The sequence below is a fragment of the Mauremys reevesii genome, linkage group 1 (genome assembly GCF_016161935.1).
Source record: "Mauremys reevesii isolate NIE-2019 linkage group 1, ASM1616193v1, whole genome shotgun sequence".
In the NCBI taxonomy this organism is placed as follows: domain Eukaryota; kingdom Metazoa; phylum Chordata; order Testudines; family Geoemydidae; genus Mauremys; species Mauremys reevesii.
Window position 1 is genome coordinate 44,723,051 of NC_052623.1, and position 23,966 is coordinate 44,747,016.

Below are 23,966 nucleotides of genomic sequence, written 5' to 3' on the forward strand. Positions count from 1 at the left end.
TCTCCTATTCTCTACCCTAGTTCCACTCTCCAATAAAAACACAACCATAATTTAGGCAGGCTTTAAAATAGAAGTTTTTACATATAGATCCAAGTTGGTAATACAAAGATGGCTGACATGAAAATAACTTATTCCAGAAGATGGAGCTATTCCATCATTAGCAATAATGTTTATTCAAGTAGTGTGTTTAGGTCAAACATTGTAAACTGTTGGGATTCTGTAGTCAAGTACACATCATGCCTCAATGTATACATGTTATTACATAATTTCTAAATTTTAATGGTGATGCAAAATGCAATAAACAGCCTTAGCTTTAAAAAAATAAATAAATGCAATTTTGTAATAATTAGGAGTTGAGGGCAAATACTTTTTTCTTTTTAAAGATTGTTGCTAGTCCAGTTCTTGACTATCTTGGTTCCAAGGAACAAAATGAAGAAATAAATTAATGTGTAGGAATGTATAGCCGACTTGTTTCATACCGGGTGTCTAGGTTAATGGGAGAATTAGAGTGGCAACACTAGGCAGGATGCAATGCAAATACAATTTATGGTGAAAATTTCATACAAAGGAAAAGCTCCTTTTTGAAAATTGTAAGTAGTAATATTTGTTTTTTTTATTAAAATGATGATTGCTATGCAGTGGCATTCTGGGCATGGAAAGCAAATGTATATTATATAAGTAAACCCAGGCTTTTTTAATTATTGTCTTATGATATAAAGCACAATGAAGACTTGTAAGAGTTAACTTTTAATTAGGCAAAAAGTAGTTGTGTAGATATCAATTTGAGAAGGATTTTTAAAAGACTAAAAACATAAATCTAGAATGCAATAATAATTTATTTGTATTACTGTACTGTTCAGGGGCTCCATTATGCTAGGTATGCTGTACAAATATATTTTAAAAAACCATGATTCCTGCACTCCAAAGAGTTTTCATTCTAGAAAAAGGACATAGACAAAAAGCATGTGTATGGAGAGGACGAAAGATAACATAGAAGCAGAATGATGCTAGGCACACATCTTAGTTCAGTTTTTTTCTTGTATAGATTTTAAAATTTTAGCTTATTAACTAGTTTTGGCTATTCTGTTTTTTATTAATTTTGGTCTAATGTTCTTTTAAATAGACAAAAATAAAATTTCAGATCTCTTTAATCAATTTTATTCCAAAATAATGAATCTTGTAGAGAACGTAGATTGGGGGCTGCTGTTCTCCCACTTGTAACATAAGTGAATTACACAGTAGCAATGAATTATACAGTAGCAGTTTAAAAACTGAAAAAGTACTCTTTCCACACAACAGATAATTATGTCAGTGAGTTCCCGAATCTAAATTGTCTTGGAGGTGAAGAATTAGCAAGATTCAAAGAGGGATTGGACATTCATATGGAAAACAAACTATCCAGAATTATAACTAATACTAATAAAATTTTGGAAGGGATATTAAACGTCATTCTTAAAACTTTAAAACAATCTCTAACTATTAGGGTTTAGGATGAGACCTTCATCAAGGTAGATGATCTCAGAGCTGCCAGGCTGCAGGGGTGGTTTTTTGTTTTGTTTTTGTTTGTTTGTTTTTTGCACTTCCCCATGAAGCTTCTGGTATTGGCCACAGACAGGATATGAGACTAAATGGACCTCAAGTCTGATCCAGTCTGGCAGTTCTTAATTTGCCAAATTTTCATGAAAGGCCTCTGCTTGAAAGACCTTGCATGATATGCAGATTATACCAAGAATCCCATAATCCACTGCTCCAGTGCACCCAATCTTGGCGTGAAATGTGGCAAGTGTCTAACAGTGCATAATAACACTACAAACTGCTTGACAGAGATTAATATTTACTCTTTCTGAGCACCCAGAAGTATGTTAGGCACCTCACAAAATTAAGTGGAGGTGTGGGGGTTAGATTTTCAGCTCTGCTCTGCTTTTTGTACTGCTCAGGTGGCAGAAAGAGAATTGAAACTGCCTCTTGGAGATTCCAGGTGGGGGAATGCCCAGTGGGTATACAGCACCCCCTATTCAGTATAAAAGGCAATGGCTAGGGCATGCTGTACACCAGTTATCCTCTATTTGTGAAGAATCCATGGAAATAGATGGGATAGATTAGAGCAGTTTGGAGGCTATCTTCAGTTTTGTTTTTGTGAGGTGCTGAACACAAGTTTGGAGCTTGAAAAATAACATGTCCTGAACTGTGTGTAGTGTTATAAAATATTAGACAACTTCAGGCTGCTCTAACTTAATTCAGCATCTGGGCAGAAAATCTGGGCATTGTAACAGTTTCCATGACGTCCCTTCCTCTTCGTTGTGCTGAACAGCTCCTGGCCACAGCAAAGATTTTAGCTTGTGGTCCACGCCCAGAAAAGTAGAAATGTAACATGAGGTTCATCAACAGACAGAAAGGGGCAGATGGAAACAGGAAGGACCAGCGTGATAACCTCATCTGTTCCTTAACTCAAGGCTAGTCTTCACTACCGGAGTAAGTCAACTTAAGTTACGCTACTCCAGCTATGTGAATAACGTAGCTGAAGTTGACGTAGCTTAGATCAATTTACCCTGGTGTCTTCACTGTGCTGTGTCGACGGAAGACACTCTCCAGTTGACGTACCATACTTTTCTCGGAGAGGTAGAGTACCAGGGTTGACCGGAGAGTGCTCTGCCATCAATTTAGCGGGTCTTCACTAGACCCACTAAATTGACACCCGCTGCATCAATTGCAGCAGTGTCGATCTCCCCAGTAGTGAAGACAAGCCCTCAGTAAGCTATCATTACATCTTGCTGTACCTTTTGTATATAAACTCCCTCCCCCCTTTCAGTTCTAGTGGATAAAAAGGCAGAATTGAGTTTTTAGGAGGGATTTGAATGAGACTGGCTGGTGTGGCAAACAGGTTTAGGGATGCAAACAAGGTATTGAAGCTGGTGGCATTGATGGACAGAGGCAGAGGGATAAATGCAAAAGGAGATCAGTCAGAGAAGATTCTAGCCATTTTGAACAGCTAGTGGAATTTAGGAAGGCAGAATTCATTAACCAATTCTAAAGTCAGAAGGAACCCTTAGAGCATTTAGTCTGACCTCCTGTATGTCACAGCAAAATAATTTCAACCATTTACCCCGTATGCAATCACTGGAGTTGGAATTAGCTAAAATATCCATGTAATAGTGTCAGTTGTTCAAAAGAAGTGTCAGGCCAGTTAAAATTTTTAGTTTTCAAGATTCACAGCAATGTCTGTGCTTCCAAACATGAATAGCAAAAAGTCATCTGTCCAGGGAATATTTTTACTTCTTGGACTCCAGATTTGTTATGTATCTCCATTCAGTAAAGTCACTGATATAGTAACAATGGTGTGCTTCTCCATGCACAATTCTAGCTGGTTGCGATGCAGTTAGATCTCTAACTGTCCATGAGTCTGGAGAATATTCAACTAGTTTGTCTAAGTATACTTCTATTTGCAACTGAGTTCCCTAGCTCTCAAAATGAAAGGGAGAAAAAGGTCTCCTAAAAAGATACGATTTGGGGTCTTCAGTGGGCAGATCTATCATGAGACCTGTCAGCATAGTTTTGTGCCTACAATACTTCACTTCTGCTAGTATCAGACTGTGCCAATAGTTTGCAAAGAAACAGCAACCGATACTCTTTGTTTTGGATAAACTCACTGGGAAAAGCGAGGAGTCTACAACTTCTTCCTGAACCAAAATTTGTCTAATTCCAGTGGCAGGTCTGAACTTTGACTTTATGAACATGAAAAGCAGATACAAAAGGAATTTCTAATTCACCAAAAGGAGCTGAAGGGCAAGGGCTTCTATTCCCTGTATTTCCTGAAGTTCCACATGGTCTCTTTGGCCTCCATTATCCCTTCCTTGGATCCAGGGGACTGATGTGCCACCCTTGACTTGAAGGACACATACTTTCACATAGCAATCACACTGTCCCACAGAAGATACCTCAGGTTTGTGGTCAGCCACAGCCATTACCAGTTCAGTCCTCCCGTTCAGCCTGTCAGTGGCACCTCGAATGTTTGCCAAGTACATGGCAGTCATGGTCGGTACGACTCCACGACTGGCTGATCAAGAGCCGCTCCAGGGCTCAAGTGGAGGTACAGGTCGCCTTCATAAGAACGACGTTTGATGAACTGGGTCTTCTCCTGAACGTGGGGAAATCTACGCTGTCCCTGGTTCAGCGGATAGAGTTTATAGGGATGGTACTGGACTCTGCGCAGGCCAGGGCATACCCCCCGGAATTGAGGTTCTGGGCTCTGGGCAATATTCAGTCTCAGGAAGTTCCCCACCACCACAGCAAGGAATTGCCTGAAACTCCTGGGACACACGTCCGCTTGTACCTATGTGGTGCAACATGCCAGGCTCAGACCGGCCATTCCAAACGTGGCTGGCCTCGGTGTATCGGACAGTTTGAGACAGTTTGGACAGATTCGTGACTCTGCCTCGCCCAGTCCTCATCTCCCTCCTGTGGTGGCTTGACCCGCAGGTAGCATGCGTGGGGGTCCCCTTCACCAGTCCTCAGCCATCTCTTTCACTGGTGATGGACGTGTCAGCCTTGGGCTGGGGCACACATCTGGGAGACCTCAGGACACAAGGCCTCTGGTCTCAGGCAGTGCTCGCTCTCCACATCAATGTAGAGAGCTGAGTGGTGCACCTAGCATGCCAGACTTTCCGAGCCCACTTGACAGGGAGATGTGTATCAGTTGTGACAGACAGCACCATGGCAATGTTTTGTATCCTTTCCCCTGTGCCAAAAAGCCCTCATGCTGTAGGACTTTTGTCTAGCTGATTCCATACACCTGCAAGCATCGTACCTCCCTGGAGTTCAGAATGAGTTGGCAGACTATCTCAGCAGTCATTCCACGGTAGTTTTGCTCCTTCCTGAATCACAGCCCAGGCTCCATCTCGGACATGTTCCTCCTCCTGTGGGGAGACCACCTATACATGTTCCCTCCCATCCCTCTCGTTCATAAGGTGCTCATCAAAGTATGGAGAGAAGAAGCTTCAGTGATATTAATAGCCCCCGCTTGGACCCGCCAACATTGGTAAACGTCTGTCCTGGAAATGTCCGTGGAAGCTCCAGTCACCTTGCCTCTCTTCTCAAACTTGTTAACTCAGGATCACGGCCATCTCTAGCACCCAAACCTTGAGTTGTTGCACCTCACGGCATGGAAGCTCCATGGCTGAACCCGATGGAGCTCACCTGTTCTGACCTAGTCAGACAAGTCCTCCTTGGCAGTAGGAAATCCTCCACCAGGGCTACCTCCCTGGCCAAATGGAAGAGGTATTCAATCTGGTAGGTGCAACACCGTCTGCCTCTGATGCTTGTGCCCATACCCCTTGTACTGGACTACCTTCTCCATTTTAAGCAGCAGGGGCTGTCCATGTCATCAATAAAAGTTCACTTGGCCGCCATTTCTGCCTTCTATCCAGGCGCAGGGGGCCAGTTGGTCTTTGCCAACCCTATGGTCAGCCGTTTCCTGACAGGTCTCGACAGGCTATACCCACATGCCAGACAGCCAGTCGCAGCCTGGGACTTCAGTCTGGTCCTTTCCAAACTGATGGGACCACCCTTCGAATCGCTGGCAACATGCTCTCTGCTCTACCTCTAGTACAAGGTGGCATTTTTGGTAGCAATAACCTCAGCCAGGAGAGTGTCCGAGCTCAGGGCCCTAACATCAGAGCCTCACTACACTGTGCTCTACAAGGACAAGGTTCAGCTAAGACCGCATCCAGTGTTCCTCCCTCAGGTTGTCTCCCAGTTTCATGTCAACCAGACCATCTTTCTTCCAGTTTTCTACCCTAAGCCGCACACAAACAGCAGACTTTCACTGGACATTCACCCGGTGTTAGGCTTTTACATCGAGCAAACCAAACCGTTCCCGACATCCATTCAGTTGTTCATCATGGTAGCGGATAGAATGAAAGAGCTCCTGGTCTCCTCGCAAAGGATTTTGTCATGGATCACGTCCTGCATCTGGAAATGCTATGACCCGCTGAAGGTGCCTGCCCCTCTGTTCACAGCACGCTCCAGGGCACAGGCTTTGTCAGTGGTGTTCCTGGCACACGTTCTAACCCAGGAAATATGCAGAGCAGTGAGGTGGTCCTCCTTTCATACATTTACATTGCATTATGCCATTACCCAGCAGGCCAGAGATGATGCAGCCTTTGGTAGAGGAGTACTTGAGTCAATGAACATTTAAGCTACGACCCCACCTCCAAAATTTTGGCTTGGAAATCACCTAATTGGAATTGACATGAGCAATCACTCGAAAAAGAAAAAGCAGTTACTAACCTTCTCGTAACTGTTGTTCTTCGAGATGTGTTGCTCATGTCCATTCCAATATCCACTCTCCTACCCCTCTGTTGGAGTAGCTGGCAAGAAGGAACTGAGGGGGTGGTGGGTTCGCAGGGTCCTATATCAAGAGCCATGAAGGTGCCCAAGCGATGCACACGCCGACCCAATGGATACAGCTAGGGGGAAAATCTTCTGGCGCACACACACCTAATTGGAATGGATATGAGCAACACATCTCAAAGAATAGCAGTTACGAGAAGGTTAGTAACCATTTTTCCTAGGGCCAAGAACCAATTCCAGCAGGACCCCACTAGAAACCCACCTGCTTCCCTATTTAAAATTACATTGAGACCTATCAGCCAGTTTTTAATCAATGTAATGTGTGGCATATTAATTTTATATCTTTCTAGTTTTTTAATCAAAATGTGTGGTACCAAGTCAAACGCCTTACAGAAGTTTAAATATATTAAACCAGCCCTGTTACCTTTATCAATAAAATCAGTAGTCTTATCAAAAAAAGAAAGTTTGACAGGATCTATTTTTCATAAATCCATGTTTATTGGCATTAATTATATTACACTTCTTTAATTCTTTGTTATCTGAGTCCTGTATCAGCCACTCCATTATTTTGTCTGGGATCACTGTCAGGATCACAGGCCTAAAAATACTTGGCTCATCCCCTTTACCTTCTTTACGTATGTGCACAACATTAGTTTTCTTCCAGTCTTCTGGAATTTCCCCAGTGTTTCAAGAGTTATTGAAAATTAACATTAATGATCTAGTGAGTTTCTTGGCCATGACTTTTAAATCTCTTGGGTGCAAATTATCTGAACTTGCTGATTTAAAAATGTTCTAGTAGCTGCTGTTAAACATCCTCCTGAGTTACTATTGGAATAGAAAGTGTTTCCTCATTATAGTATAACTACATTTGCTTTTTTCACCCATATACAGTACAGAAACATTTATTGAACACTTACACCCTTTCTGCCTTTTTGGCATTTATCCTGACACTTTCTCCTTCCCCCAAAAAAAAATTAATGGAAACTCCTCAGATTTTACATCTATGTAATGGGCTGATAAGGAATGCAAGTCACTTATTTAAAGAAATAATCCTGAAAAGAATGTCTATTGAAATATTCATACAACTCAGGTGCATTGGAACATAAGAGACTCAGGGTTGGTTTTCACTATGGAGAGATCAACGCTGCTACAATCGATGCTGCAGGGGTTAATTTAGTGGGCCTAGTGAAGACCCACTAACCTGACTGCAGAATGCTCTCTGGTCGACCCCGGTACTCCAGCTCGCCGAGAAGATTAAGGTAAATCGACGGGAGAGTGTCTCCTGTCGACGCAGCGCAGTAAAGACACCAGGGTAAGTCGATCTAAGCTATGTTGACTCCAGCTAGTTATTCACGTAGCTGCAGTAGCATAACTTAGGTTGACTTATCCTGGTAGTGAAGACAAGCCCTCAAGTGCTGTCAGCCATGTGAAAAACTTGTTTCACCTTTTTTAAGAAAAATAAGATATGGATATGCAAAGTGCTATAGATTGATAAATATTTTCAGGAGGAGAAAAGTGAATTTATCACTCTGCTAGAGTCAAAGAAAACTCATAATGAAATAGACCTATGAAGTCACCTAAGGCCATACTGTTATAAATTTTTAAAGGTGACGAGGCACCTAAAGATACAGTTAGGCATCTAGTAGGATTTGCTTTGGGAGTCACATGCACAGGCACTTTTGAAAATCCCACTAGGCACCAATCTATATGTTTAAGTGCCTACATATCTTTAAAAATGAAGCCCTATGTCTATCCCGCTTCCAGTGCAGGATTGTTCCTTACAGTATAGACATATACTTATGGCTCTCAGTCTCCTCCCCAACCTGCAGCCAATGGGTTGTGCTCCTGCTACCATACTCAAGAAGCACTCCAGACTAGTGATTGAGGCTTGAGTGCTGGGTCACACCCCATCAGTGGTTCATCAGAACCTCTGTCTCAGGTGGAGCAGATAAAGCAGCAATCTAGCTTTCTAATCTGTAAACTTTATTACTTGGCTTTTACAATGTAACGGCCAATAATGAGTGATTTTTTTTCTGTCTCAAGATATTCTTCAGCTTTCTCTCTCTCATCTCTTTCCATCCCACATACTTACTAGTGAGGAATTCCCTCTCCAGGAACCAGCCAAGAAGCATCTGCTGAGGCCTGAACTTCCCCCCACCAACATGGCAAGTACACAAAGAAGCAAAAGTCCAAGCCAAAGTGATGTTCTTTTTGTAAGGACACCCTCTTTGGCTCCACTGAGCTCTGTCACAATGACTCCTAAGGAGCAAGGTCCATGTACCCAGTGTCTCCTTTCCCTCTGCTGGTTGACTCCCTAAATGAATTGTATTCGGATAGAGAGAGAAATAAATTATATTGGTACCAGCAGGCTGTGAAAGGTAGGGGTGGCTATTTGTGAAACCTGAATTACTCTACTGGTTTTCACAGCTTTCCCCTATCCAGTTTAGCTGAGCTTGGCAGCCTGAGTATTGAATGCAAAGGCCCAAGAAGAGTGTGGTTTATAAAAGGTTATGAAAACTCTGCTTCATACAAGGCCTTCTACCATCTCAGATTATGCCAAACTCTAGGTGAGCTCTGAGTTGCCAATTCTCATGAATTTTGCAATTTTAGGTTCTCTTCAGCTTTTCCTGGTAGCTTTAAGACTTCCTTGTGATCTTTTTCCCTTACTAAAAATGGTCTTATCTTCCATTGTTCTCAATGAGACTGAAGCCAGGCTGCCCTTACCCAAAGTGGCCATCATTTTTCTTCATCCTTTGTAGGTGATGGTGAGGCTGCATCTAGAAAAATTGCCTGTTTTATCTGCCATTGTTTCCAAAAGAGATTAAAGCCAAAATATTCTGCAGTGAGAAGACTACCTACTATTTACCATAGATGCCTGAGATTGCAGAAAGTGAGGAGATGGGAATGAGATTAAGGGAAGGGGAATATATGGGGTGGCAGAACGGGAGGCTGAGAAGAGCATGGGAATGCAGTAAAGTAGGTAGAATGGGAAAGTATGGATTCTTTGGGGATAAAGGAATGTGGGGAGGTGCCAGGAGGCAAAATGTTGGGGCACAGCATGCTAAGGAGCACATCTGCCTACACAGATCCCCCAAATCCAGCAAACCTCTCCCCCCCAATTTTCCTTCATTCCCCACCATTATTTTTCCCACCTCCCCCAGATCAGATTGGATTTTTTTTTCTAAAAGATATGCTGTAATTCACACAGGAATCCGTTCAGGGAAGTCCCATGGTGTGTTAGATGTGGGCAGATCACAGTATTCCCTTCTGGCCTTGGAATCAATGAATCATTCATTCTCCAGCTCCCTGTAGTCCAATTAATTCTCTCCCAGCACGTGCTAAATGTTTGTAAAATCTGTGATGGGTGGGAAATACAAGCTATTAGTTTTTAAAACTGAAAGGTCCTTATGTGTTGTGTGTTTGTCAAAAAAAAAATGTTGGTATGAAATTAATAACTGTTCTGGAGTCTTTATAGTAAAACTGTTGTATGTGTGGTTTTCCTGTAGAATATACTCTTACCTAAAGTAATAGATATTAATAATTAAAATGGAAAATACTTTTGTTTTATAAACAAACACGTATGCAAGATAATTTTGAATGCACTGAAATCATAATGTTGCTCACAATAGTTTGACAGGCCTGGGCCCAGATTTACAGGAAGTAAAAATTATTCAAAAACAGAAAGCAGCAACAGAGACACAGAGATCTTTTAGAGCATCAAGATCACACAACACCTATCTTACAAAAGCCAAAGGATAAAACCAAGAAATGCAGTAACAAAAGATACTGTTCACACAGCACTTGCTCCTTAGCAGTAATAATTTCAGTAAACTTTGACCAATTAGATTATTTGTGATGGGCTATTATGTACGTAATCCTTGGCTGAATCAGGAAGAGGCTAACCCCCTTCACTGCACTTAAACTATAGAGACTGCCTGAGGTGTTGGGCCTGTAGAAGAGATGACAGCTGTGGTCCACTACTAAGTCTTTTGAAAGGTGGAGTTGATGGCCATGCCTCATGATGTGGTAGAAGCCCCCCTCCCACCACCAACCGCCCCAGCAAAAAAAGAGCACTGGCTTGCGGGAGAAGAGTGTTCCTGGGAAGGAAGAGTGTAACTTCTAGGCACAGAGGTGATAATCTGCATTTGGAAGGGGGACAAGGCCTCTCATTTTTTCTCCCCTGCAAACCAGAGAAGAACCAGGACTATGTGGGCACCGTGCTGAGATGGGAAACCTACTTCCCTTATCATTTGTTTATCTACATGGACAAACTTAAAAACTGAGAGATTACTTGCCTCCCAGGAAGGAAACAGCCTGGAGAGCTGTTTTGTGATTATTATTATTTTGATTTGTTTTTCTGCTCATCTTTAAAGTAGTGGTGACCCCAAGCCTGTGGGGTGGAAGCAGTGGCCTTAATATATTGCACACAAAAACTGCACCATTCCAAAGCAGATTCTTTTGGAGCCATGATGGCAGAAGATTGATAATTATGTTAATATTTTTCTAATTTATAAGCTCTCCCTACAAAAATTGGCACGCTATACAAAATTAGTATTATTTTTAATAACGATGTGGCAAATGAATTCAACAAATCTCCAAGTGAAAGAAAGCACTTTCTCCAGTTTTTGATAGAAATGCTTTCAAGGATATATACTATGCACTAGAAAAATGGAGAGTGGTATGCATCCTAAGCTCAAAAAGTCTAAGCAAAAGTGACTGGGCATTTAAAAAAAAAAAAAAAAGGAATTTGTAGCAATGGGTAAGTGGGTGGCTAGTTTTAAAAAAAAATACATAACTAAGGGTGGTGTTAACTCAAAGTGAAAAAGCATAAAAGAGTATTACCCTCAAGTACAATTTGTGCATTCAACCAAACAAGCCCTTCAGCATAGCCACAGTGATACAATGTCTGGCACATAATATGGGTTGGTTTACCACCACAGATACACCCTGTTGAAGATCTCTGGGGTCTTGCACTAGGACACTCCCCCCTTAGCCCCCTCCACACTCTAAATGTCCCTGGAGATATTGGTGTAGAAGATCTACCTCCAACCTCTGATGTGTTTATGTAAAGTCTACAAACGCAGAAAAGGTTCATACAGTACTATGAGGAATTCTATGCTAATATGAATAGAATTGACTCTCTAGTGGAGTGATCCAGGACACAACAACAGGGCCATCTCCACCATCCCTACGCAGGTTCTCTCCACCCCATGGCATGGTAGTTGGATGGGGCTTGCATATAGACAACACGTGTTCCTCTCCTGTTCATGACATCCTTACACACAGTCACCACCCATCTACTAGAGCATGTTACCAAGCCAAATGGCACAATTTTATCACCTGGACATGGCGCTGCCGGCTCTCCTTAGACTCTACCTCCGTTCCCACCATTCTGGACTACCTCCTCCACCTCTGACAGTCGGACCTCACCCATTCCTCTGTCCACGTCCATTTGGTGGCGCTCAGAGCTTTTCTTCCTCCTGTGGATGGGTTCTCCATCTTCACCCATCCAGCTACCTCCCGCTTCCTTCACTGCCTCCTCAGTGCCTTCCCCGTCATACGAAAGCCTACTCTTCTTGGTGGCCATCACCTCTGTTCACCCTCCTTCCCCTGTGCTCTGTGATCTCCTACTGCTGGGTAAGAGGGAACTTGAGCGGTGTCGACCTGTGCTGCCTCTTAAAGCCTCAGATGCGCTACATGGCCGACTAATGACGCACACACGGGTAAACGGACAGTACTATGAACATTCCGGTGCATAGTGCGCATGCGCATCCACATTTGGAATCAAGATAGGGACCACACATCTTTAAGAATTTCCAGTTACAGTAAGTTACCTTGTGATGGTCCCTATGTGTATTCCACTCGAGGAGTGCATGTGCCTCAGTGCAGGGGGCTGGACTAGATGACCTCTCGAGGTCCCTTACAGTACTACATTTCTATAATTCCATGTGTGTGATGTATTACTAATTCCTATAATAGAAAGCACACTTCAAAATTATTAAATATTTAAATTTTTTATTATTTTAAGCCTTTTTCTAATATACAAATTACCTGCATAATATAAACGTAATATATATTCTATTTCACGTATGTAAAAAGTGTATATTATAATTGATCTTAATGGAGTTAATATGAGCCTGTTTCAATGCCTATTGAAGTTGGTGAAAAGACTCCCTTTGACTTTAGTGGGCTTTGGATCAGGCCCTATGCACGTATTGTTGTGATTATGTTCCTCTACTACAGGGGGCAACTTTTTGGCTGAGGAGGGCCGATCGGGGTTCAGAAATGTATGGAGGGCCGGTTCTGCTCTGCCCCCCCCCCCCCCCCCCCCCATCCCCTCCCCTCTCCTGCCCCCCCCCCCCCCACACCCCCCCCCCCCCCCCCCACCGCCCCCCCCCCCCCCCCCCCGCCCCCCCCCCCCCCCCCCCCCCCGACCCCCCCCCCCCCCCCCCCCCCCCCCCCCCCCCCCCCCCCCCCCCCCCCCCACCCCCCCCCCCCCCCCCCCCCCCCCCCCCCCCCCCCCGCCCCCCCCCCCCCGCTGCCCCCCCCCCCCCCCCCCCCCCCCCCCCACGGCGCCCCACCCCCCCGCCCCCCCCCCTGCCCCCACTCCCCCCCCCCCCCCCCCCCCCCCCCCACCCCCCCGCCCCACACACCACCCCCCACTCTCTCTCCTCTCCCTCACCCCCCCCCCCTCCCTCCCCCCCTACGTGCTGCCTGGCACAGTGGGCTGGGCAGTTACACAGTGTGCCCACGCTGGGGCCGGGACATGCCACCACCGCCACCTCGCAGCTCAGAGCACTGGGTCCCCACAGAGCCTTGGCCGGCGGCGGCAGCGGGGCGGGCGTGGGCGAGGCGAGCGGCGGGGGGGGGGGGTGGGGGTGGGAGGGGGGGGAGGGCGGCGGGCTCGGGCTGCTAGCGGGGGGGGCTCAGGGGTCAGGGTCGTCGTGGTGGATGGCCTGGGCCTGCAGGCCCCCACCCCCCTTCTACACTCACACTGCTATCTTGCTTTTCTTCGTGCTGCCATTTCTGGACTCGTGGTAACTAATTTTTTTTTTGCTTAATTTTGTTTAGTGGAGAAGCACCTTTTCTATGTTGAAAAACTGAAAGTGCAACAGAGTTGAGCTCAAGCGCCATGTGCGGGCCATTTCTTTGCTGCGGGCCAATAAAAACTGACCCGCTGGGCACTGGTGCCAGCGGGGCGTGAAGTGGACACCCCTGCTCTACTATAATAAGACCCTAAATTGGATAGGTCTTTGCTGTAGATCAGGAGCACTATTGACATTTTTTTATATCTATTGCTATTGTCTCTGCTGGGTTTGTCTCGCATAGGTTCTGGTTCAAACAGAGTTCAGCTACCACATATGCAGAAAAAACAAACCTATCTCACTATAAACAGACAAACATGTCAGTTGAATACCCATAATACTATTGCATACCTTGTATGCATTTGTCAACAGCATTTGAAACTGTTCAATCTCACAAGTGTTTAAAAAAAAAATTCTTACCAGAGGGTGTCTGGGTTTTATTTTTATTTTGAGCAGATAAAATAGCTTGTGAATTTATTAACACAAAATACAGTGCACTTTTTATATATTTCTCAGCTAGCTGAAAATGTACTACAAACAACGAAGGGGAACATTTTCAGGATTCTAGAAGTGTTTGTCTGCAATTAATTCATTTTAAATGCAAACCTCATAGGATTAAAATCAACTCTCTGAATAGTAGCTAGTGCTGTAAGTGGCTAAATTAACATTTTTTCAGGGACATGAAAAAGATAAATGAATTATCAGAGGTGTTTTTATTAAGACATATTCTTCTCTAATGAAAGGTAATTGTTTAAAATCTTTTTTTTTCCAGCAAATTTGGTGATGCTGACAAGAAGGGAGTCTCTCTGTCTATTCCATTGTGTTACGTTTCTGAGACAGTCATGTGACTAAGCTTACAGTCAATACATAACAAAGACTACAGCCACATAATTGACACCACATACAATGAAAGGTTGATGTAACCACATTTTTGTTAACTGCATGAAAACTCAGGAACATTAAGCAAAGCAGGTTTCAGAGAGTTTCATACTAAAGTAAAATGTGATGCATGAATTCTTAGATGTTGATGTCAACAAACAAGTCTTTAAAATCCATTTATTTAAGGAAGAGTGGGAAAAACAGCAATTCTATTTTTAAACTTAATTTGCTCTTACCTTGCCTGTTAAGTCCTTAATGTATTTAAAGAGCTTTAATCTGATGTGCAGCTGAACTAACATGTGCCTTACTTCTGTTTGAGTGATGGTGGGAGATCTCATTGCTAATAAGAGCTCATAAAAAAATGTGGCCTTTGTGGCACACACAAAGCTTGGCAGGAAGCCACTTATCCAGAAGAGTGTTTTGGTTTTCTGTGTCCTGGAAGTCAGGAAGGGGGCAGGCATGTGCCATGGTGAATAAAATTGTTGTGGCTTTATTTTGTATAGATTAAATAGGGGACAAAGTGGGCATTTGGGAGACCAGGGCAGACAAGGTTGCAGGAGAAAAATAAGCAGGATCTGGACAAGGGCCTTTTCTGTGATAATGGAGATGGATGAGTGGGAATTAGAGACATCTATGTATGTCTATTAAATGGAGTTATACACAGGACCATTGTGGCAGAAGGAGAGAGTAGATCTGATAATGCCATGATCGGGGCATGAAGAACAAGGAGGTAGTGGAATGAAAGAGAAGGCTAGATTGGGGAGGTCATGGAAGGATGGATAGGGAGTTCAGTTTTTACTGTGTTAGATCTGAGTCAGTGGTGGAAGGAAGTGTTATTAGAAGTCACTAGGAGATGCAAATCTGATGGCAGGTGATAGATTAGGGATGGAAGAGAGATAACTGTAGATCTCAGCAAAAGGATATGGTTTAGATTGGGGAAAGAGGCAAAGGCTGAGCCCTGAGTGACCCTGACAGAAAGAGAAGGAAGAGGAGGAAAGCAGGTAGGAGATACTGAAGAGGCTATTGAAGAGAAAGGACGTGAAAGTGGAGAATAGTCAGTCTCTGAGGGCTAGTGAGGCGAGAGTTTCTGAGCAAATTTAGTGACTGTTTGCTGAACATGGGGACGGCAGTTATTATTTTAACAGCAAGAGAACTGTTATGTTTTTGCTGTTACTTTTTCAGCATTGTCATTAGAGTCGAATTATGGAGAAAAGAACCTTATGGGATACCGTGAAAGAAGAATATAACTGTATGAGAACGTGTTTCAGTAAAACAAAAATCAAACTGAGAGGAGAGAGTGATCATCCAGGCTGGTTTTCTTATTGTACCACGTTCATAGTCTCAGAGATCTGAGGTTGAAAAATGAAACAGAACAGGTCACCAAACAAACATACCCAGATGGGGGAGGCTTCTTGGAAAAATATAAGTGTTTAATGGTAGCCAAAGCATTAAGAGGGATATGAGGGTCAGAAAGCAAATCCACTAATAAATGAGACAAGCGATGAGACTGACTCATGGGGGAGATTTATTATTTATTTTTGTGGTGCCCAAAAGCGTGCAGGGCACTTCACATAACAAAGAGAATGAAACAGTTCCAAGGAGTTAACAATTTTTGACAGGATGTGACAAGCAAGAGTGACAGCAATAGGCAGAGGATGGGGAAGAAGGACCAAGGTAACAGCAATAAGCTCAGTTACTTAGTCTAGGTGTGTGCACAACTGGGTGGTTCAATGTATTTTTTAAAATGTATTATTAGGGCTACTTCTCATGGGCACTGAAAAACAAGTAAGAGTGAGAGAATAGCGGTTGGGTGGACTGGAACTGGGAGGCCATGACATGCCTGGAGGTTGGTATGGAAAAATGCTTGGAGATAGTCATGGCAGACACACAGGGGCACTGAGGCTGGTATAATTAGTCGGGAGAAGGGAGTGAGAGGTGGTGCAGTGTGAGCCTAGGTCAGATATGTTTTCAGAAGCAGAGATATGTAGGACTTTGACGGTGAAGATAAGGTGTTCAAACTTGATATGGTAGGAAAGGGGCATTCGATAGATGGATTAGAGGAATGGATGATGTGATCATATCAGCATAGGAAAATAATCACAGTACAGGTCGGTCACATCTTACACTGGGGTTACGTTCCCCAGTCAGTGCATAAAGCGAAAATCGCATATAGTCAAAATTCCATTGAGTGTAATGGCGGGCGGAATTGCCCGCACTACAAGTACAGTATTAAATTGTTATTTTTCTCTTTTTGCCGACTGCACAAAGCTGAATTCACGCATGTTAAATGTGCATAAGATGAGACAGACCTGTAGTGGTATTTTGAATGGATTCCAGGGATGCAATGTAGTATCGGGCAAGTCAGACAGGAGGGAGGAAGAGGCTGATTAGTCAAGACAGAAGACAATGGGGCATGGACAAGAGTTATAGCAGTGGGGAAAGAGAGGAAGGACTGGGTCTCTGAAATGTTTGAGGGGAAGAAACAGCAAGATTGGACATAGCCTGTTTGTGGGGAGAGGAGCAGAGAAGTTATGAGCCTGTGCACCAGGGAAGTTGGGGTGATGTCAAGAGTAATAGTAACAGGGAAAGGAGGAGGAACAGTGGAAAGGGCTTTGAAAGCAAAATATGGTGCTCAGCTCTGGCTATGTTAACAGCTTGACATCCAGGAAGAAATGTCAGAAAGACCCCTCAAAATTCCAGAGTGGACTAACAGAGACAGCTCAGGAGTGCACAGGTAGATATGTGAGTTGTCAGCATAAAGATGATATTGTGTGGAGGAAAAAGCAGTAAGGGCCAGGAAAAGAGTCCTGCAGGACCCCTTCACAGAGTGAAAGGAAGGGGTGGATCTAGCCAGGGGACCCTGAGGAGGACTCTGCAGTAGCAGGCACAGAAGTAGGAAGAGAACCAAGATAGAACTGTAGCATTAAAGCCGAGGGAGGACATGCTATCAAGGGGCAGAGAGTAGTCACTAATACTGAAAATAGTGGAGGGTGAGAAAGGCCTGAGTTTTGGCTTTTTTTCACTTAGTCTTAAAATTATTTTCAATAAGAAAAATATTAAAAATGTGAAAAAAATCCAGTAAAAATAATTAATTGATAAAAAGCAGGTAAGGGCTACTTTGAAAATCTGAGCAAAATCCACTGATTCAGTTGTAATTATACTGTAGGGAGACATTGTTGCATTAGCAGAGGGATACTCTAGATAATCTCAATTGGATTTCCATCACTAACATTCGAGGATTCTATTAGGAATAGGAGTTTTTAAATTATTTTTGTTATTGTTGTAGGCTCTTATTTAAAGTTTTATGCTCACAGTTATCCAGGACATAGAACTGAAGTTTTGTCAGTGATCCATGGGGCAACTGATTTGACTTGTCAGCACACATCACAGCTCCAAAGAAATGAACCTATCAGGATCTGAGCTCAAGCAACCTTTGTTTCTGATTTGTTCATGGTAATGCCAGATTTGAGTCACTCTCTATTACTTTCTCATATGCTATTTTGTCATGTGGTTCTCTTAAGGGGGGTGGGGGGAGAGGTCTATTTTTGTTTTAGGTGCCACTCTGCAGAAACACAAACGCTTTTTTTCCTAGGGCATCACTTTCTGTTTGCACTAGTTGGACCTGTACCATGAAGGTTCTGATTTATTTGTATACAAACCTCCCCCAGTTTTGGAGAAGGCTTAGTTTTCAAATGAACCAGTCTGTATTTAAATGAATCCAACATTGGCTATTACTGAACAGTTCTTATAACCCATAGCTTGCTTTTTCAGCTGTTGGGAAAAAAGTAAATGCACAAACTGTAAAAGAGCTTTCTTTTATAGATTGCTTTCTTCCCCAAACTGTAAGTCAACACCACATTGTAGATTTCAATCCTTTGATACTAGTCAGTACCATATACTGCTTATATGGCAAAAAGAGAATTAACCATAGTAAGAAGTAATGCTGTATGCAGTATGTAGTTGATATTATATTAAATCAGGTTGTCTTGAGTGGATGTCCTTTATCTCTAAAAAGGTATGTATTTCTTCCCTGGTTGGGTTGTTTTAATTCATTTTAAACACATCAGAAAGGGTTTTTTTTGGAAGATGGAGATTTCTGTCAAGTGGTGTTGGCCAGACTCCAGATTTTTTTCTATTCATCTAGAGCTATAACAGTACTGAACACATAGCTGTGAGCGTGAAAGCAATTTTCACCCCTGCATTTTTTGTTTCTGTTCAATCCCTTGTCCTTTTAGTCAGTATAATAGAAGTGCTTCAGTAAGCAGGGTCAAGTAGGATATGCCAGTGAGAAACATGAAAATGAGACTATAGGCTGCGATTATGGGCTCTAATGTGTGATGAATCCTTTTTAATCACATGATATGAACTAATGTCACCATTTATTATAAAACAACAAAGTGTTCAACTACAGAAGGAATAGAATGGATGACAACTGCATTTTTAAATGTTCTTTTAACATTTAAATGTTTTTAAATGTTCTTGTTTAAGCAAGTACAGTATGATCATTTTAGACAAGGAAAAAACAAAGTTAAAATAATTGCAGTATTTTCAGTGAGTTTCATTTTAGGACTAGTGTTTTGTTTCTTTACAGTAGGTTATAGATTCAGTATTCTTTACAATTCTTTCACTCTGTATGGATCATAGTATTTGCATTATTACAATCAAAAGTACATTTAATTTATTTAACTATTTATTGAACTCCAAGGTTCAATGCTAGTGTGGATTAAAAAGCACAAGGCACCAGCCATAGTTAATTTTTTTTGGTTTTAAATTATTTTTAATTGCTGCCCAGCTATTAATTTCTAAGCTACGGCATTTGCTCTCCGCACTTGGATAATGCATTAACCATTTGCTGTCTGACCGTCAGCTAGAAGATCAAAAGATTCAAATGCATCACAAGATTTTGGTATGTTTCAAAATATTGACCATGTGCTGAGACACTCAGAAATTTGTGGTGTTAGAGGGGAAAACGCACAGTGTGGCAGACTGGTACAATGGAGTTGCTCAAATACCACAATGAGGAATGTGGTATAAAATCTGGGTTCTGATCCCTCCAGGCACTACACCACTGACTTCAAATGGACTTTGCTTAGCCGTAAGAGTCCAGCCATATGGATAAGATTGCCTTGCGAAGTTAAACAGCCATCTCAAAACTCGGTGACTAAACTGCAACTTGTTGTACGTGGGCAAATGCACACAGACCCATTAGTATTCATGGGGTACCATGTGGATGCACAAGTCTGTCCACAAACAACACATTGCAGGATTGGGTCTTTAGGGCCTGATCATGCACCAATTAACGCAATGGCAAAACTCCCACTGACTTCAATGGTACAGAAGCCTAGTGATGAATGTGAACTGGAAGAAAGAAGTGGCTTCAGTCTTTTCCAGCCAAATGGTAGACTGATAATGGTGACAGAGTTCAAAAATCACATTGACTTCATATTGCTGATTTAAAGTGGGAGATATTTTTCTAAGGCATTGATCTTTCAAAGACTTAAAGCACATGCATAATTTTAACATAATTACTCATGTGAGTAAAATGTGCTTAAGTCTTTTCAAGGTCAGGGCCTAATTCTGCAAGGCAGAACCAGAGGAATGAGATATGAATATTTAATAAAGTACATAGAATATGTAATTCCATTACTTTGAAACATTTGATGTTAGAGTAACTTACATGACAAATGTGACACAAATATCAATACAAACAAGTCAAAGAATGTAGCAGCAATTTGTGCAAAAAATAAACATACTTATGAAATATATGCATTGTTAGATCAGTTTTAATTAAATAATTAGAATGATGATGAACACCTTGATACTGAAGTTTTTGCGGAATTGAGAACTTAATCTGGTATATGCCTGGCTACAATTGTCTAATAAGAGCAGAAATATATCATTCTAAGATGACACCAGAAATTAATATCAATATAATAGATGTACATTTCAAATCATATTTTTGTTTTAAGTATATTTCTAAACTGCTGTAACCAAGCCGCTGAGGGTTTTGCCAAAGTGTGTTTGTATTTCTGATTGTAATCATGATTTTTGTAGAGATCAGCAGAAAAGAAAGTGAATTCATACTGTACTTAAACTGAATTGAGGAACCATGTATGGTGGCATAAAGATAGGTGTTGGGACAATAACTGGATAAAATTAAGAAAAGAATAATTTGATTGGTTTTCAGGGAAAATATCCTGAAATAACCAGTGGGAGAACACTTCAACCTCTCTAACCACTCAGTGACAGACTTGACGGTGGCAATTTTGCAACAAAAAAACTTCAAAAACAGACTCCAAAGAGAGACTGCTGAACTTGAATTAATATGCAAATTAGACACAATTAACTCAGGCCTAAACAGAGACTGGGAATGGTTTCTGAATCTATTTCCCTATGTTAAGTTCTCCTCACAACTTCTATGGGTCATCTTAATTATCACTTCAAAAGTTTTTTTTCTCCTGCTGATGATAGCTCATCTCAATTGATTAGACTCTTCCTGTTGGTATGCATACTTCCACCTTTTCATGTTCTCTGTATGTATAAATATCTCCTGTCTGTGTGTTCCATTCTATGCATCCGAAGAAGTGAGCTGTAGCTCACAAAAGCTTATGCTGAAATAAATTTGTTAGTCTCTAAGGTGCCACAAATACTCCTGTTCTTTTTGCGGATACAGACTAACACGGCTGCTACTCTGAATCCTGAGAGTGACATCTTTTAGACTAACTCACAATAGAGCTTAAGGCCAAAAGGTGCTGCATAATCTCATTTGGACTCTTGGCAGACACTTTGGGGGTTTTTGTGTTTGCAGAAACACTTCCACCTGTATTGTTTCCTTTTAAAATATCGTAATATAAGTGGTTTAGTGTATGTTGTCTGATTTATTGCCTATAACATGGCCTGTTGTAGCAATTCAGCCTATATCTGCCCTAATGCCTATCACCATCATCTCTTGCAATAGTAGACACAGAATTTGTGTAAGTGTAGGACTAAATCACTTCAGCCTATCCTTCATTTTAGCTGTCAACCTTCACAGAGTTACCCTGGTGATCATATTCCAGGAGAATTTTCCCAGGTCCTTCGGTAGCTCTATTATTTGGGACCAGTCTGTGCAGAGAGGAGTCTTGCATTGTGTCTTAGTACCGAGATTTGAGGCCTCTCTCAACAACCACATCCTCCTCTTGAACTCAAGAGCTTCACCCTAGGGACTGTCATCCCTGTGAAACAGAACTGCTGCAGTGAGATGGAAGAGGGCGTAGCATGGACACAGCTCATTAAGGATACAATAATTGGGTTTTTTAACAATGATTTTTCTTCATAAAATGGCCTATTCTGAGAAATGAAAACTTTAATGATAATTTTTCCCCCTAAATATATATTTTTTCAACTAAACTTGTAAAGGAACATCCCCCTTGCCATTTTCTCCCTCCTTTAAACCCCCTCACACCTTTTTTAGTGGAAAAATGGGGGGGAAATTACATACGATGGCAGCCGCTTTCCAAATATATAGTCAGACCATGTGACTAAATAAAGGTCACAGAAGGATTTGGTTCTAAACCTGGCATTAGTCCTTAGCTCAGAGTCCTTTGTTTAGTTCAGTGGTTTTTAACCTGTGGTCCATGAACCGCTGGGGGCTCCGCAGATTATGGCTGAGATTTCCAAAGTGGCCTGCACGTCCATTTGAAATTTTGTAGGGGTCCACAAATCAGAAAAGGTTTAAAACCACTGGTTTAGTTCACTACACCATGTGGCCTCTACACCAAGCTACCACTCTCTGGGCTAGAGGTCATGGCATCAACTCAGCTGTAGCGTTGGCTCAGCCCCAAGCAACCTGCTGCAGCCATGGTTCCATCCGCAGCAGCTTAGCTAGTGCTGCCCCCCTACAACTGTGAACTAACCTGGGATCTTTGAAAAACTCAAGGGACCTATCGCTGTGCCTTTCTGAACCCCAAAGGCCTGCCCGGGGTTGCTGTGAGGAACAGCAGCAAACTTTCAACCCCAATGAAGTTTCCATTCAAGCCTGTCTTCATAAGGAAAAGAGAGAGAGAGAGCTACTTTATAAAACTGAAAGTTGAGATTCTCTTTTTGTATTTCAAGATCTTTTATATTAGAGAGAATCACATGGGAGTGGCTTTTTAGCTCTGCAAAGACCTGCTCTACCAGGAGACGCCCTAAGGGAAAAGTCTGGTGATGCCAGTCACCAAAAAGAACAGTTGGTTAGGAGTGAAACCTGGAAAGTGAGCTATTTGAGACTGCAGAAAGAAAGTCATAATTAAGGAAATCAAAAGCACCCCTTGAGACGAACTAGGAAAAACAAAGTTGGGATTATGAGAGAACAATATTTTTATATATAAAGTCCCAGCCTCTGACACTTTTTTGTACCAGGGTAAAGCACTTTCAACATATTCTCGCTCTGAGAGTTTCTACACAGCACCGAACTGATGCAGCCCTGTCCTTCATGTGGTAGGCCCATTGTAAAACATGTCAGTGTGGTCTCTTCATTTGCTCCAAAGACCTGGTGAGAAATGTGGGAGGACCTTCATACAGTATTATCTTCTATTGTCCTAATAAGGATTTTTGTATCTTTTTCACTAGATTGTATTGTGTTAAATTATTATTGTCACTTGAAATGCATTGATTTAGGCTAAGTAGCTGCATAAATCTTCCTTACATGGAGTTGTAATAGATAGTTGAATAGTTTGTTTAGGGGAGTGTTGAAAGTTCTGTAACCTGGGAAATTTAAAACTAGTATTGCATACCACTAGAATGTGGTGTGGGGAACAGTCTTGCAGTGACAGGTGAATAGATTGTATAGGTTTCTTCTATGTCCAATTTTTGGCAGCAGGATGGGGGTATGTGTTATATGAGCATCTTCTCATACTTAACAATGAATATGGTTATGGAAGGAATCGACAGATAGTGCTATTACACATCGTCTTACAAGTTCTTTTTCCCAAGGTGTGGGCAAGTTTTAGTGTCTGAAGAAAAGCTATATTATTGTTAATTTTGTTGTTGCAGAATCTTTCAGGACAGCTGTGGGAAACAGCAGGAAATTTGAGTTAATCTTGCTAATTAGAGTGTATTCCTGAGGCAGAGATACTTCCTGGGAACTGGGCACTGATTTTTGGGCTGAGATCCCCAAAAAGGGGCTTGCCTTCATGCTGTTTGTGACCACCACTGTTCCAGGACTGATGTTTAAAGAAAAACAAGTTATGCTAAGAATATATCCTCACGTTACTAATTTCTCCTCCGATGGGAAGCTGATCTGAAAGTCCCCAACATCTGCTACCACTTGGCAGAGGACAATATGATTTGTTAGTGTTAAATTAGTGCTTAGCTGCTCCTACCAAGATCAAGGCCATATTATGCTTGCCAGCATACAAACACATAGTAAAAGAGTCTAATTCTCAAGGAGCTTACAGTCTAAGGCCTGGTCTACACTAGGGTGGGGGGTCGAACTAAGGTACGCGACTTCAGCTACGCGAATAGCGTAGCTGAAGTCGAACTACCTTAGTTCGAACTTCTTACCTGTCCAGACGCCGCGGGATCGACGTCAGCGGCTCCCCCGTCGACTCCGCCACCGCCGTTTGCAGTGGTGGAGTTCCGGAGTCGACGGGAGCGCGTTCGGAGTTCAAACTATCGCGTCTAGATTAGACG

At 42.4% G+C, this 23,966-nt stretch overlaps 1 protein-coding gene across 4 annotated transcripts in view; it reads left to right on the top strand.

Annotated features, from left to right (window-relative positions):
* ZMYM2 (zinc finger MYM-type containing 2) overlaps positions 1 to 23,966 on the top strand; it is a 227,519-nt gene that overhangs the window by 193,204 nt on the left and 10,349 nt on the right. The window contains exon 27 of one of the 4 annotated variants that reach the window (XM_039543435.1): positions 8,444 to 8,489. The exons of the other annotated variants lie outside the window; for them this stretch is intronic. Coding sequence (XP_039399369.1) covers positions 8,444 to 8,446 — 3 coding nt within the window. The 3' untranslated portion in view covers positions 8,447 to 8,489. Of the gene's footprint in view, positions 1 to 8,443; positions 8,490 to 23,966 lie in introns of those variants that run through there. 4 annotated transcript variants of the gene reach the window in all.